General features: G+C 45.9%; 1 protein-coding gene and 1 pseudogene across 1 annotated transcript; one reads left to right on the top strand and one right to left on the bottom strand.

The window, feature by feature from the left end:
* Positions 1-3,111: 3,111 nt before the first annotated feature.
* LOC123081081 (uncharacterized) lies at positions 3,112-4,158 on the top strand (annotated as a pseudogene).
* A 2,588-nt stretch (positions 4,159-6,746) lies between these two features.
* On the bottom strand, positions 6,747-11,056 carry LOC123076726 (uncharacterized). The gene is made up of 9 exons (XM_044498843.1): positions 10,582-11,056; positions 9,845-10,243; positions 9,276-9,557; positions 8,529-8,694; positions 8,179-8,398; positions 7,855-8,000; positions 7,738-7,776; positions 7,446-7,537; positions 6,747-6,967 (listed from the first exon to the last, which is right to left on the bottom strand). The coding sequence occupies exons 1-8, from the start codon at positions 10,983-10,985 to the stop codon at positions 7,487-7,489; spliced, it is 1,707 nt and encodes a 568-aa protein (XP_044354778.1). The 5' UTR covers positions 10,986-11,056; the 3' UTR covers positions 6,747-6,967; positions 7,446-7,486.
* Between the last annotated feature and the right edge of the window lie 1,575 nt (positions 11,057-12,631).

A 12,631-nucleotide genomic window follows, 5' to 3' on the forward strand; every position in this document is an offset into this window, starting at 1 on the left:
CACATCTCCTTCTTCGTTCTGCCTTCTCGAAACACCACTCTTCACCGTCTTCCTCCTCCTCCTCCCGATCTCGATCTGAACCGTCCGCCCCCACCGCCATGCTTGCCGCCGCCCCCGACGAGCTACCCGATTTCTCCGACACCCTGACGCACAGTGGCGGACCCAGGAATTCAAGTTAGCCGGGGCGAACATGTTAGGACAAAAAAATTTGAGGCACAAATGCAAGTGTTTCCAACACAATAAATGGCCTCGAAAGATTCAGTTTTAATAGAGATAAGATTCACCTATTAAGAACATGGAAAGTTATATTTAAAAAAAATCTTAGAAACTACTAACATGGTCTCTTGTTGCCTGAACACTCATTGGATGTAAAAAACATGACCCAAAACTCCAAGCAAAACCTACAACATGTAAAAAAGAAAAGAAAAATATGTATCCAAATCTCATTGCCTACTAACATGGTCGTGAAGGTGAGCTATGGATTGGAATTTGGATGCAGTGTGGGAATTTTTCTCCAATCGAACAGTACTGAATTGAACGATTCAGCGGGCTACACGCGCGTACTGTGTTGGTTCCTGAAAAATAAGTAATGGGCCTTCCACAACTAACTAAAGCCCACAAAGTCCAGCCGTCTAGGCCCATCTTTTCTTTCTTCTTCCTCAGGAACACAACTGTTCCAGAGAAACGAATCTCATCGTCAATGGCGCGGCTCCCCTTTGACTAAAACTGAAAGTGGCTGAGCTGGGGTACCTTGCTCCTCATCAGGAGAGCCGGGGCGGCCGCCCCTGCTCGCCCCAATGGTAGGTCCGCCACTGCTGACGCACCCCTAATTAAGATAGACGAAGCGAATGGGAAAGCCAAAGAAAACATAAATCCATTGCGATTAGAAACAAATGAGACTGTACTATACACAAGATCAAGAGTAAAACTATTACGAAGGTGCAGTCATGTAGGTCCTCAAACTATGAAAAAAGTGTCATTTAGGTCCTCAAAAATCAAATCCTTAAGTGTAATAAGTGTGTATATGTGTCATCTAGGTCCTCAAAAATTCTTCAAGTGTAATAAGTGTGTATATATGTGACACCTCCGAAATAGTTCAAGGACCTACGTGACACCTTTGAAATAGTTTGAGGACCACATATTGCACTTTGAGGATCTGGATAACGATTTTCCTAGTTCGAGGACCTACGTGACACCTCTCAAATACTTTGAGGACCTATGATGAACTTCACTCCAAGATCAAAGTGTGACGGCTCTGTGGATGTTGCTTCCTTCTCCACCGAATCGAATCGACTGATCCAAATTCAAAAGTCAAGCGACGTGCATTCAGCAAAACTGAAAAACAAACAAAAAGGAAAAAAAAAACTGTCTTAAGAGGGTGCCCGGCCGGCCTACATCTGCATGGACGTACGTAGGTGCAACTGTTCAATACTGAGGGGATAATGATGCTTTGATTTGTGAGTGAGTGAAGCCAGTGTACAAGAACCGCGGGATTGGATTGGATGGTTGGTCAATGCGTGGATCCCCGATCGAGCTTCAGTTTCAAGGATTCTGGTTCATTTGGGTGACCGACCGCCATGGTCACCGCGCGCGCGCGCCGGGGTATGTCAATGAGGATCGGACATGCATGGAGTGGACACGAAGCTAGCGAGGATCGGAGGCGGACGATCCAACTCACACTGTTTGATTCGGCACGGTGAAACACTTGGCCATCAGAGCTAGCCGGAGACACACCTGCTCTACCTGCCCTGCTGTCTATGTTTTCCTCCATGCATGCACCAGGCTCGCCGGCCGCGCCAGGATCGATCGAGGCGAGCAGCAATGGATTGGTGCCACCCACCCAGACCGGGCGGGCGACCATGAGGTTCGACGCACCTTGTAATTCCCGTCGCCGCTGGTTCATCCCGAACAAGTCAGCCGCGCAGAGGATTGAATGCCGGCGCCACAACGATCGACCACGCGCACCACCTCATCCTCGAGCCGCAGACAAGCACCTCGGCGTGCGTCGGCGTAGAGCTTCTTCTTGGCATCCATCGTCGTAATTAAATTGGGAGCTGGAGTTGCATCGGACTGGCAGGTCCCAGGTCGGGAGCAGCTGCATGTGCAAGGCCCAGACGCCGGTGTAGCCATGGAGGAGCCGCCACTCGCCGGCCAGCGCACGTTGCCACTCTCCGGAGCTGGTTCTTCTGTGTGCTTCTGTCCGGAAAGGATGTATCTAGACCGAGGAAGTATATGTTAGTGCATTTCTAACCGCCCCCTATCCGGCGCACCTAACCGAACACCTATACCGAATAGTGGAGGAAAATTTATCCTCCCACGCCGAAAATCCCTCCCGATCTGCCTAAATATCCTTCATCCCGCCGCGGTCGAGTAAAAGTGGCGGCATATGTTTCTCCCACCCTCTCAACACTTTGTCTCCCGCCGCCGCCACCAATGACCGTCCCTCTGGCCGAAATGGATAGCCCGGACCCTTCCCTCGCCCCGCCAGCCACCGCCACCGGAAACCACCCACGCGCCGTTGCCCGCGCCAAAGAAGAGTTTGGGGATGAAATACCCACCGGGTTCAAGATCCTCCTCCACAGTGGCGGAGCTACAGCTGCAAAGCTGGGCGGGCCATTACAAAGGATAGCCCGTTAATTTTGCACTCATGGCCCACTCTATTCTCAATTCCATACTGCATTTACAATGAGTTGGGCGGGCCACGACCCTTTTTGGTAGCACGTAGCTCCGCCAGTGCTCCTCCAACCACGGCAATGTCCTCCAGGGTGGCGACCGCCGCTCCCAGCAGAGCCAAATGAGCTCGAAAGCCGACGGCGACGGCCCTCGCAGAGGCGGCTGCGAAGAAGAAGTTGAAGAATGCCACAACGACACCTCGTCCAAGACCGGTGTCTCGTGCAGCTACTCTGGCTCCCCCTGCGACCACTGCTACGGCGCGGGCGGCGTCCGCAGGCGGCAACAAGGGTCGCGGACGCCAAGTGCTTGATGAAATGCCTACAAGGTAAAAAAAATCCTCGGCCACGGTGATTGGTGTCTTTGGAGTCCTCGGCCACGATGGGACTTGATGAGCTCAACTACGATTCCATTTGACATCATTCGGATGCGGCCCAAGACATGGAGCAAGAGGATGTGACCGAAGAGGCGGACGTGAGGAAGAGGAGGAAGCCAAGGAGGTGGTTGCCGATGAGGAGGTAGGCGGTGAAGAGGAGGTTGTGGAGATGACCGAACCAAGCACGCGGCCATGAAGGTCACGCACCGCCAACTACAATCAAAAAGAAGATGTTGCTCTTTGCGATGCTTGCATCAACATCTCCATGGATGCAACGATTGGAACGGATCAAGCCAAGACTATGTTTTGGGACAGAATTACGGACCACTACAACAACTCTGTGGACGTGCAATCAAGCTGTACGTAAGGTTCTATTGGGCATCGTTGAAGCACCATTAATGACCAATGCAACCGATGGTCCGGTTGCATCAACCAAGTGAATCATGCACCACCAAGCGGTATGCAAGTGACGGAGTATGGCCCCTACATCCAAGAACTTTTCAAGCATAGGAACACCAAGTTCGTCCACAAGCCTTCACATGAAGTGCTATGCAAGAACGAGAACTGGATCCAAAGAATCACAGAGACCACTCCAAAGAGATCAAGGTTGAGCATATCCGTTGAGGAGGACAACAAGGTTGACGAAGATGCCAACAATATATCGGAAGGAAACAAGATTGCAATAGAAAGAAAGAAAGAAGAGAAATGCATTCGATGGCACTGAAAGAGAAGAACTTGTGGCCATGATCGAGACCAAGAAGGTGTTGGCATCCGAACGCAAAGAAGAGAAGATGGCGAGGTGGAATGAACTCAAGATGTTGGAGGATGAGAAATGGAAAGCCAAGTTGGCAACCGAAGAGAGGAAGTTAAAGTCGGAGAAGCGTAGGCTTGCACTTGAGGAGGAGAGGATTCGTGATGCCAAAGAGGACGAAGAACGTGCTATCTTGTTCATGAATCCAAATACAATGGATGAAACCGCAAGAAAGTATTGGGAGCTCACTCCTGGAGAGATCTTGGAAGCCTCTCTTCGGAATGTTGGTGGTGGCCGAGAGAGTGGTGGTGGCCGAGGGGGTGGTGGTGGTGATGTTGTCTTCTCTGAGCACCTCGTTTGAGTTCGTTCATGCCATTGGTTAGCTCAATCCACAACATGTACACACTATGTTTGTGGTGATTTTCGATCAAACATTGTGTTTGAAGTAATGTCTTTAGGGTGAACTTTGCATGTTTTAATTTGAAAAACGCGATGATGAAACTATATGTTATGAATGTTTTTAAGATATATATTGTGTAGTGTTTGAAGCTTTTTTTTTACTCCACAGAGTATAGGGGATCGGCTAGGTGCGGCCACCGTTAGTGGAGTAAAATTTTCCTCCACTACTGGGTGGTGTTGGATCATTTTCCGTGGGTGATGAGAGACGTACCGATGTTTAATGGGTGATGTGAGTTGAGACGAGATAAAACAAGAGAAATGTGTGATAGCTTCCGGGTGCCCCTTCTATGAACAGTAAATTCAAAAAATATCAAAAAACTCTGAAACTTTGTGACATCAAATATGATCAAACTTTCCAGGTTTTATTGCTTTATTTCAATGATTTTTGGATTTTCAGTGAATTATCAGAACATGCTTAAATTTGAACTACAAGCGTGATGTAGTTTGGTCCTGAAAATTGACAAAATAATTTTATGCTCTAATGTTGGTGGTGCATCCACTTGGCACAACCAAAGTTGAAATTCCAAACCATTTGGAATGAATGGTCAACATTGCAAATTTTACCCCATTTTGATGAAAAAATCAAAGAAAATGAAAAAAAAGCCTCGAAAATTGAAACCCTTGTGCATGAAGCCCTCTTGTGTGCACTAGTAAGTGGGAACAATCATAAACTTGCAATACCACATGTTTTGAAAAGTCAACATTGCAAGTTTGACCTCATTTTATCCCTTTTAAGTAAGTTTTGCATGTTGTTGTTTTTGGTAAATTTTGCATGTTGCACTCTGTTTGAACATGCAAAACACACTCAACGTAGGAAATCCAAAACATAGCATATAACTACTTATTAAACACATTCAAATAACATACTATTTTTAGTTAAAAGGGCATCCACATGTCGGATCCTCGGCAGTACCAAGATGGCGAGCCAGGTGACAGTGGGAGCATTGAGCATTCTGCTCAAACTGCGCCGAGAACTCATACTGCTCCACCACTATTGGGGCATTCTTGCAGCCAGTTTTGGCCTCCACAGTGACCAACGCCAGATGTGCATCAGCCTCCAAGTGTTCCTGGTCAACCATCTGCTCATCCTCGTTGTCCACATTAATCGCTAGATTCATGTCTGCTTGAACAGGATGAGCGATGATCTCCAACCCCCTAATAGCCCTCCTCTTGTGCATCCTCCTTCTATGCAATGATGTCCAACCCCCTCATAGCCCTCTTGTGTATCCTCCTCCTCTGCGATGATCTGCAACCCCCCTGGTAGCTCTCCTCTTCTTCATCCTCCTCCTCATCGCTATCCTCCTCCTCTGTCTCCTCGTCGACGACCTGAATAATATGCTTGGAAACCAGGAGCGTATCTCCTTACACTTGGCCAGCAAGAGCTCATCCCAGGCGCAAAATAAATCCATCACCCTCCTCCAGCTAGGATGTGCTTGCCATCAATCAAGGACCAAATTTGCAAATCAAAGAATAAAAAACGAACTCGATTATTCGGATCAAAATCACCACAAAAGATCTGAAATTGGTTCCATTCAACAAAAACTATTTTCTAGGGTTTTTTATTTCCAAACTAGCTGCCACTGGCAGGAATCCAATCCTAAATAGATGTCGATACTGATCGCAAACTAGAGCAACTCAATGAACGGCAATTCAATCGGCCATTCAATCGGCTTATAAACGAATCTTAATTGCTAGGGTTTCAATTAGAAATGTACCGATTGGCCAACGATCTCGAATGGTTCCAGCGTATGGGAGGAAGGGCTGACCGGTTGAACCACTTCACTGCGCCATCAAAGCTCTGGCAGACAGTTGAAGTGGGGGGAGGGGGGGGAGGGGGTCTGCTAGGAGGCATGGCGACGACAACGTGGAGCTGGGTGAGGCATGTGGCGGCTCGCTCGGGGTCGACCTAATTTAGGCAAAAGAAAGTGATAGCTCACCTAGCGGAGGTCCCACTGGTCATAAACAATCACAGTCACGACACACGACTGAGGAGGTAACGGTCAACTGCGCAAGGCTCCATTTGGATTTTTGTGCACATGGATGCGAGTGTTGGGAGAAGAAAAGTGAGAAAGTTAGATGCTATGGTCAAAACTAAGCACAACTAAGGAACCGAAGGCATGAAAACAGAAATCTCTTGTTTGAAACCTAAAAGTTTGAGTTTTGAATTTTTCAAAATTTGGCTTATGGAGCTCAAGCTCGATAAGCAATTTCTGCTGCATTGTAGAAAAACAATGTACGAGCGGGATACGAACACAGCGTTTTGGAGCTCGAGCTCATCTACACCAGTCATGAACAGTACAATTTTAAAACATAGAAGGAAAAAAGGTGCGGAAGAGGACAAGAAAATGGGACATATATCGCTCTATACGCCTTGTTATTATAGAGATCATCCGAGCTCCTGCTCAGAACAGCACCTTTGCTAGTTTGTTAAATTTTCAGAGCAGATGCAAGCTAGAAAGCTGTTTCTCGGCACAAAAATATAGCAGGACGAGAAGCACGCAACCGACGACTGTGATTATTAGAGAGAGATATGCACTAGGTCAGTGGCACAAATGATAAAACACCAAAAAAGTTCTCCACTGCGATAAAACAACAAGTTTGCAGTTTCATCATCTAATAATTTAACGTTGCAGCTAGCTCCCTCATGCAAAGCCGCCTTCTCTTCAACCCATGGAGGAGATAATTTCTGCAGCTCATGGCAACAATATTTTCTGCAACAAATCAACAACTTGGGGTTACACCTTAGAGCATATAGAGATATACAGTGTGCATACTGACTCTAAATCTCTAGATCAACATATTGGTTGGCAGAAAATAAGTACACTTTGCTATCTGATTTATTCATGACAAAAGTAGCTAAATTAAGTTGTTGTTGTTGTGAATCTAACATGGCAAGTTTATGCAGACTTTGTGTGTGTGAATCAAACTGCCTTGACATTGGACGAATGGATTTTTGTTTTCACAGACAAAATAATAAATACTCAAAAGACATCAAATACCCATGCCAGAAACAACTATAAATCGATGCAAAAAAAACTATTAACTCATAATCCAGAATAGGTCTATCCCTAAACAAATTTACTTTATTCTCAGCGTAGAAATAGCTCAAACTTGGAACTTGACATTAAAAAGTAGCTTCATCGTGGCAAACTATATATGTCGAGTCATCAAGAAATTACAAGAGGGGACCTTTTATTTGCCAGAACCCTTCTAAGTTTGGCTTCGAGCAGTTAAACCACGAGGGGCATCGGCAGTGGCTTGAGTTCCTCCTTAACAACCTCCTACACACAAGCAAAGAATAATAATCCACGAGTGACCAACGAATAGATGGTACTCCCTCCGTCCGGAAATACTTGTCGGAGAAATGAATGTATCTAGACATATTTTAGTTCTAGATACATCCATTTTTATGCATTTGTGCGACAAGTATTTCCGGACGGAGGGAGTACTATACTGCACAGGAATTAGGAACATGCCATACCTTGAACTGAGATCTCAGTCTTTCCACCTCTTCATCAGACTGTACAAAGGTGAAAACCATGAATAAAACAACACAAGTGCTAAAAACTAGATTGCCAGGAAAAAAAGTTACACTTACGTCCTCGTAATAGCGGTCCACGAAATAGTCCAGAGGTAGATCAGGTGCACCGTTCTGAAAACAATACGATATGTTCCGCCGACCACAAGCATATGCATTACCATCGTTGGGGTGCTTCACATCACCACAACAACCATAGCAGAGGCCTTTGTTTAAAAAAAGAGGGGTAATTGTCATTTAACTGCCAAATAACTAACCAGGCGCCAACACATATTAACAGCTTCACAATTGAATGTTAAAAGGTTGACTGTCTAACAGATAAGATGTAAGTTATTTCCGCAAAAAAGTAAAATAAAGATGTAAGTCAAGATGCTCATAGAATACCATGATCAGAAGAAGGTTCAAGTATACAGCAACTGTTCACCGTTAATCCATCATCTCCTCGCGTATATGCGACTTCAGCAAAGAATAGGTTGCCAGTGTCAACACCATAAGATCCTTTGGTCTTTGCAGTGAAATTCATATGAAAGTACGTCCAATGGATATAATAATCCTCCCAAAGCGGCTTGCCATGCAGAAAATCTTTGACCTCATATGCAAGATCCTAAAATAAGAGGTGATCTGATCAGTGGTTGCAATTTGTTACATGAATAGGTGAGACAATAAGAGTATAAGACGCAATACAGCCGTGCTAGCAGGACAGAGGGAGGCTGGAGGGAGGAACAAGTGCCAACCCCAAAAAGATTATGATGGTCGTTATACATGTCCACCAAAGCTCGAGCCAACTGGTAATCCTCATCACGCCTTTTATCTTTGACTTTTGATCCACGCTTCTTTGTGCCATCAGGATAGTAACGAACACGTTTTACAATCGCATCCACTTGAGAAAGCCCCGCACACCTAGTTCAGATTTAGAGCATTTCTATATGATTAGCTGATTGTGCCTACTCAAAAGTGGATGAATACATACAGATTGATAAAGGTAATCAGAACAACACAAATTATAGAAAAAAGACAGGGCTGGCTAATTAAATGGAAGGATTTCAAACCAAAATCTTTGCTAAGCTGTTGAATACAAAAAACAGAACAGAACAGAACAGAACTGTTCCCGTGCCTGTGAGTACAGGAAGTCTCTTTCTTTTATTAAATTTCTTCAAAAAAAAAAAATCAGGTCCCCAACTCATTGTGTTTCACACTGTTTTGAACAGTTGAGGAACACATTTCTGAGATGTGCGTGTGCACTAGCATACCAATTGTACAAATCCCAGTTCAGTAAGTAGTTCTCAAATAGAATATTGAAGTCAAACCTAAGTAGTTTGAACAGGCAAGTACTTTTTCCAACCAAAAATAGTCTAACTATGTGATAATCTTTTGTGGCCTACGTCATACAAAGCTCTGCCTGGACATATTCAATTGCAATTACGCACAAAGCCAGGAGAAATGAATCAATGGAAATACAGAAAGAAATTCAGAAACATTACATTGTTGGATCCTCATGGTCAATGAGATATCGATCGATAGCGCTGTTAACTTCATCCAAGCTCTGGAAAGGCCCGCCCACATCAGGATACGTGCGGAAAGATCCTGTGCGATCTCTGGTGGTGTAAAATGTAATTCCCCAGTCAAAAACAGAACGGTTCCAAATGGGCGACGAGGAAAGGCGGCACCCTGATGGTCCATTGTTCGAATCCTCCAATGACAGGACATCCAGTTTTTGCAGCGTATGTGCCGATGCAGGCTCATCCATATGCTGCTCCTTAGACCTGAAGTTGAACAGGCAGACCCAATGAGAGCAGAGCAAACAATATAACTTATTTTAGGACTTGAGTGAAACATGTATAATATAAACCTACTGCAGCTAGAGAAAATAAAATTATTTTGTTTTCTATCAGAATTCTCTACCAAGAGAACGAACATCCGGTTGATGTATAATTTACCCTGCACCCCCTCCCCTCAAAAAGCAATCAAACCCCATCAACAAACAAACTTTCAACTAGATTCAAGTATAAAATAATCAACATCAGACGGGAGGGAGTGGTGGCGGTCATACGGCGTCAGAGAGCATGGAGAGTATGCCGGAGGGCAGTCCGGAAGATACTTTGCGTACAACTTTGCGAAATAAGCGTACGGAGTTGGCGGCGGAGCATGCTTTGACGTCGGAGCAAACACCGGAGCAGACTCCGGAGTGAACACCGGAGCGTAGGGCCAATCCTGTGTTGCGGACATCGGAGCATACAAGCAATCCTGTGTCGCGGAGGTCGAAGCATACAGTGGGTATGACCCAGCCTGGGCAGCGGTTGATGACTGGGCGTGCCGAGTGGAGGTCGAAGCATGCAGTGGGTACGAGCCAGCCTGGGCAGCGGTTGACGACTGGGCGTGCCGGGTGGAGGTCGAAGCACGCAGTGGGTAAGACCCAGCCTGGGCAGCTGTTGACGACTGCTCCTCAGACCTGAAATGGAACAGGCAGGCTAAATGAGCAGAAGAACAAGTGTGTCTTCATTTTAGGAGATGAATCGCACTATCATACTGTACATTACATACGTACTGCCTCCATTCCAAATTACTTGCCTTAAATTTGTCTAGATACGGACATATCTAGACACCTTTTAGTGTTAGGAGATACATTGACAAGTCTAAGGCAAGTAATTTGGGACAGAGGTAATACATGGTATCAGGGTGCCATCGTCCAAACACAATTGCTGGGCAGTAGACATAAATACATAGATACAGTATAGTGAGTAATTGACAGAAGATGGATGTAAAGACGATGAGGAGATAGATGCATACGGTGCGGGAACGGCGCAGGGGGAGGGCCAGCAGGCACCGAAGGCGTGGAGGAGCTCATCGATGGTGTCGAACCGCCCTCGGAGGCCGTCGGCCGAGTACCTCCCGTCCCTGCCCAGGGCGACGAAGACGGTGAGCCCTCCGCCGGGCACGCGGCCGCTCTCCGGGCGCTCCCCGCGCCAGTCGACGGAGATGACCTCGCGCCCGCCGGCGGCGGCGGGGACGTCGAAGTGCACCACCCTCGAGTAGCCCGCGCGGAGCCTGTCGTCGGCGCGGCGGCGACGGGCTGCCGCGGCCGGATTGGCGGCCGACCCGCGTCCGCCGCGGCGCTGGGCTGGCTGTGGGTCGGCGGGGGGTCCGCGCCCGCGGCCGCGGCCGCGGCGGCGGCTCGAGGCCTCGGACGGCATGGCAGGGCGATGGGGATTAGGGTTTGGTCGCCCCGCGGGACGATGGGGAAAGCAAAAGGAGGAGCGGCTCTTTTTCTATTTCTTCTTCTTCTTCTTCTTCTTCGGGGAACGAGAGTATATATATCTATCCCCCGCAGGACAAGGCGGTCCGGTCCGGACTCGGGTCGCGGTGAGAAAATATAACGGGCCGGCTACTGGCACGGCCCATTAGGAGGAGCATCTTTTCTTTTCCCCTTCCCTTATAACATATACTCCCTCCGTTTTTAAAATAAGTGTCTCAACTTTGTACAAAGCTTGAGATAACCGCGATGTCGGGAGACGAGAACGAACGATGTTCACTTTCTTGAAGGGAAACTAGTCACCATTCGAGGGGCGGATGTTACCACGAAGGCTCACCCTATACTCCCCTTACACAATTATACGTCTCTAATGTATCCTTTTTTCAAGCATTTTTGCTCTCTTTTTTTTGAACTCTGGTTTTCATGATTTAATAGAACTAATACGGATTGATGTTATTGTTAGTAGAACTACCTTGCATTGTTTTTTGTGCAGAAATTGAAAAAATTGGAATTGGACGAAACTTCACGGAGATATCAGCAAGTCAGCGAGAGGAGGGGAGGGCTCAGGCCCGCACGGGTTTAAGTGGACTCGTATTTTGGGGGAACCGGATAATACCCCGCACGTTGTTGCGGGAATAGTTTGATATATATTTTTTGGTGAAGTTGAAACATGAATATTTGATTGATGTATAAATATGGATGCGGCGTTTTGGCATGTTGTTCACGCCATATAGAGTAAACAGTAAATTTGATTAAACTTTTTCAGAGACCCCAAATTTGTCCTATTTGCTGAGAACTATCAGATGTCTGAATGCTGTGAAATTTGGCACGCACATCACGCACTCAAGCATAATTCACTATAAAAAAATCAAAATTTTGAATTTGTCTAGTATTTATTTCGAATTTACTGTTCATAGGGTGTAGATGAGCTCGGGCTCCAGATTGGATATTCGTATAAAATATGAAATATAAGCAGTGTAATGGTTAGATGTTGTGGTTTGTATTTTTCCATTGATGGTAGCATGTTGATGTTGCCCTTTTTACATGCATAAATGCATATTGACGTGGGATTGTTGCATGTTATCATGTCCATTACCTATTGTGCCTAAATAATAGCTGCTCGCCGTAATTCCGATTTTAGATTTTGTGCGGAGACTGCTACAAACTGGACCTAGATTAACATGACGAAGACCAAAACCGATGCTACCAAACTAACCGAGGATTCTAAATTTCTATCATCACATCAAGAAAATTTAAAACATATCTACAATATCAGCAGACTCGATTAATCTCTAAAAATAAATAATGGTCAACCATACCCACTCCCTCATTCAAAAATGTCTTAGAGACTTGTTGAAGGTGTTATCCACTGCCGTGGAGGCCTAAACATTTAAACATGTGAACAATAGAACTATCTACCGTGATGAAACATAATGTGGAATCCGTTGTACCTTCTCTACTATGTCAAGCATACCATTATTCCAGATCGAGTGCGATTTTACATGCCATGTTGGTAACTTCACTTCAGTGATTAAAATCCATCGTCTTCTGGTTCAACTGGTCTTCAAAATAAGCATCGTAAATAAG

This window comes from Triticum aestivum, chromosome 3D (genome assembly GCF_018294505.1).
Source record: "Triticum aestivum cultivar Chinese Spring chromosome 3D, IWGSC CS RefSeq v2.1, whole genome shotgun sequence".
Taxonomy (NCBI): Eukaryota; Viridiplantae; Streptophyta; class Magnoliopsida; order Poales; family Poaceae; genus Triticum; species Triticum aestivum.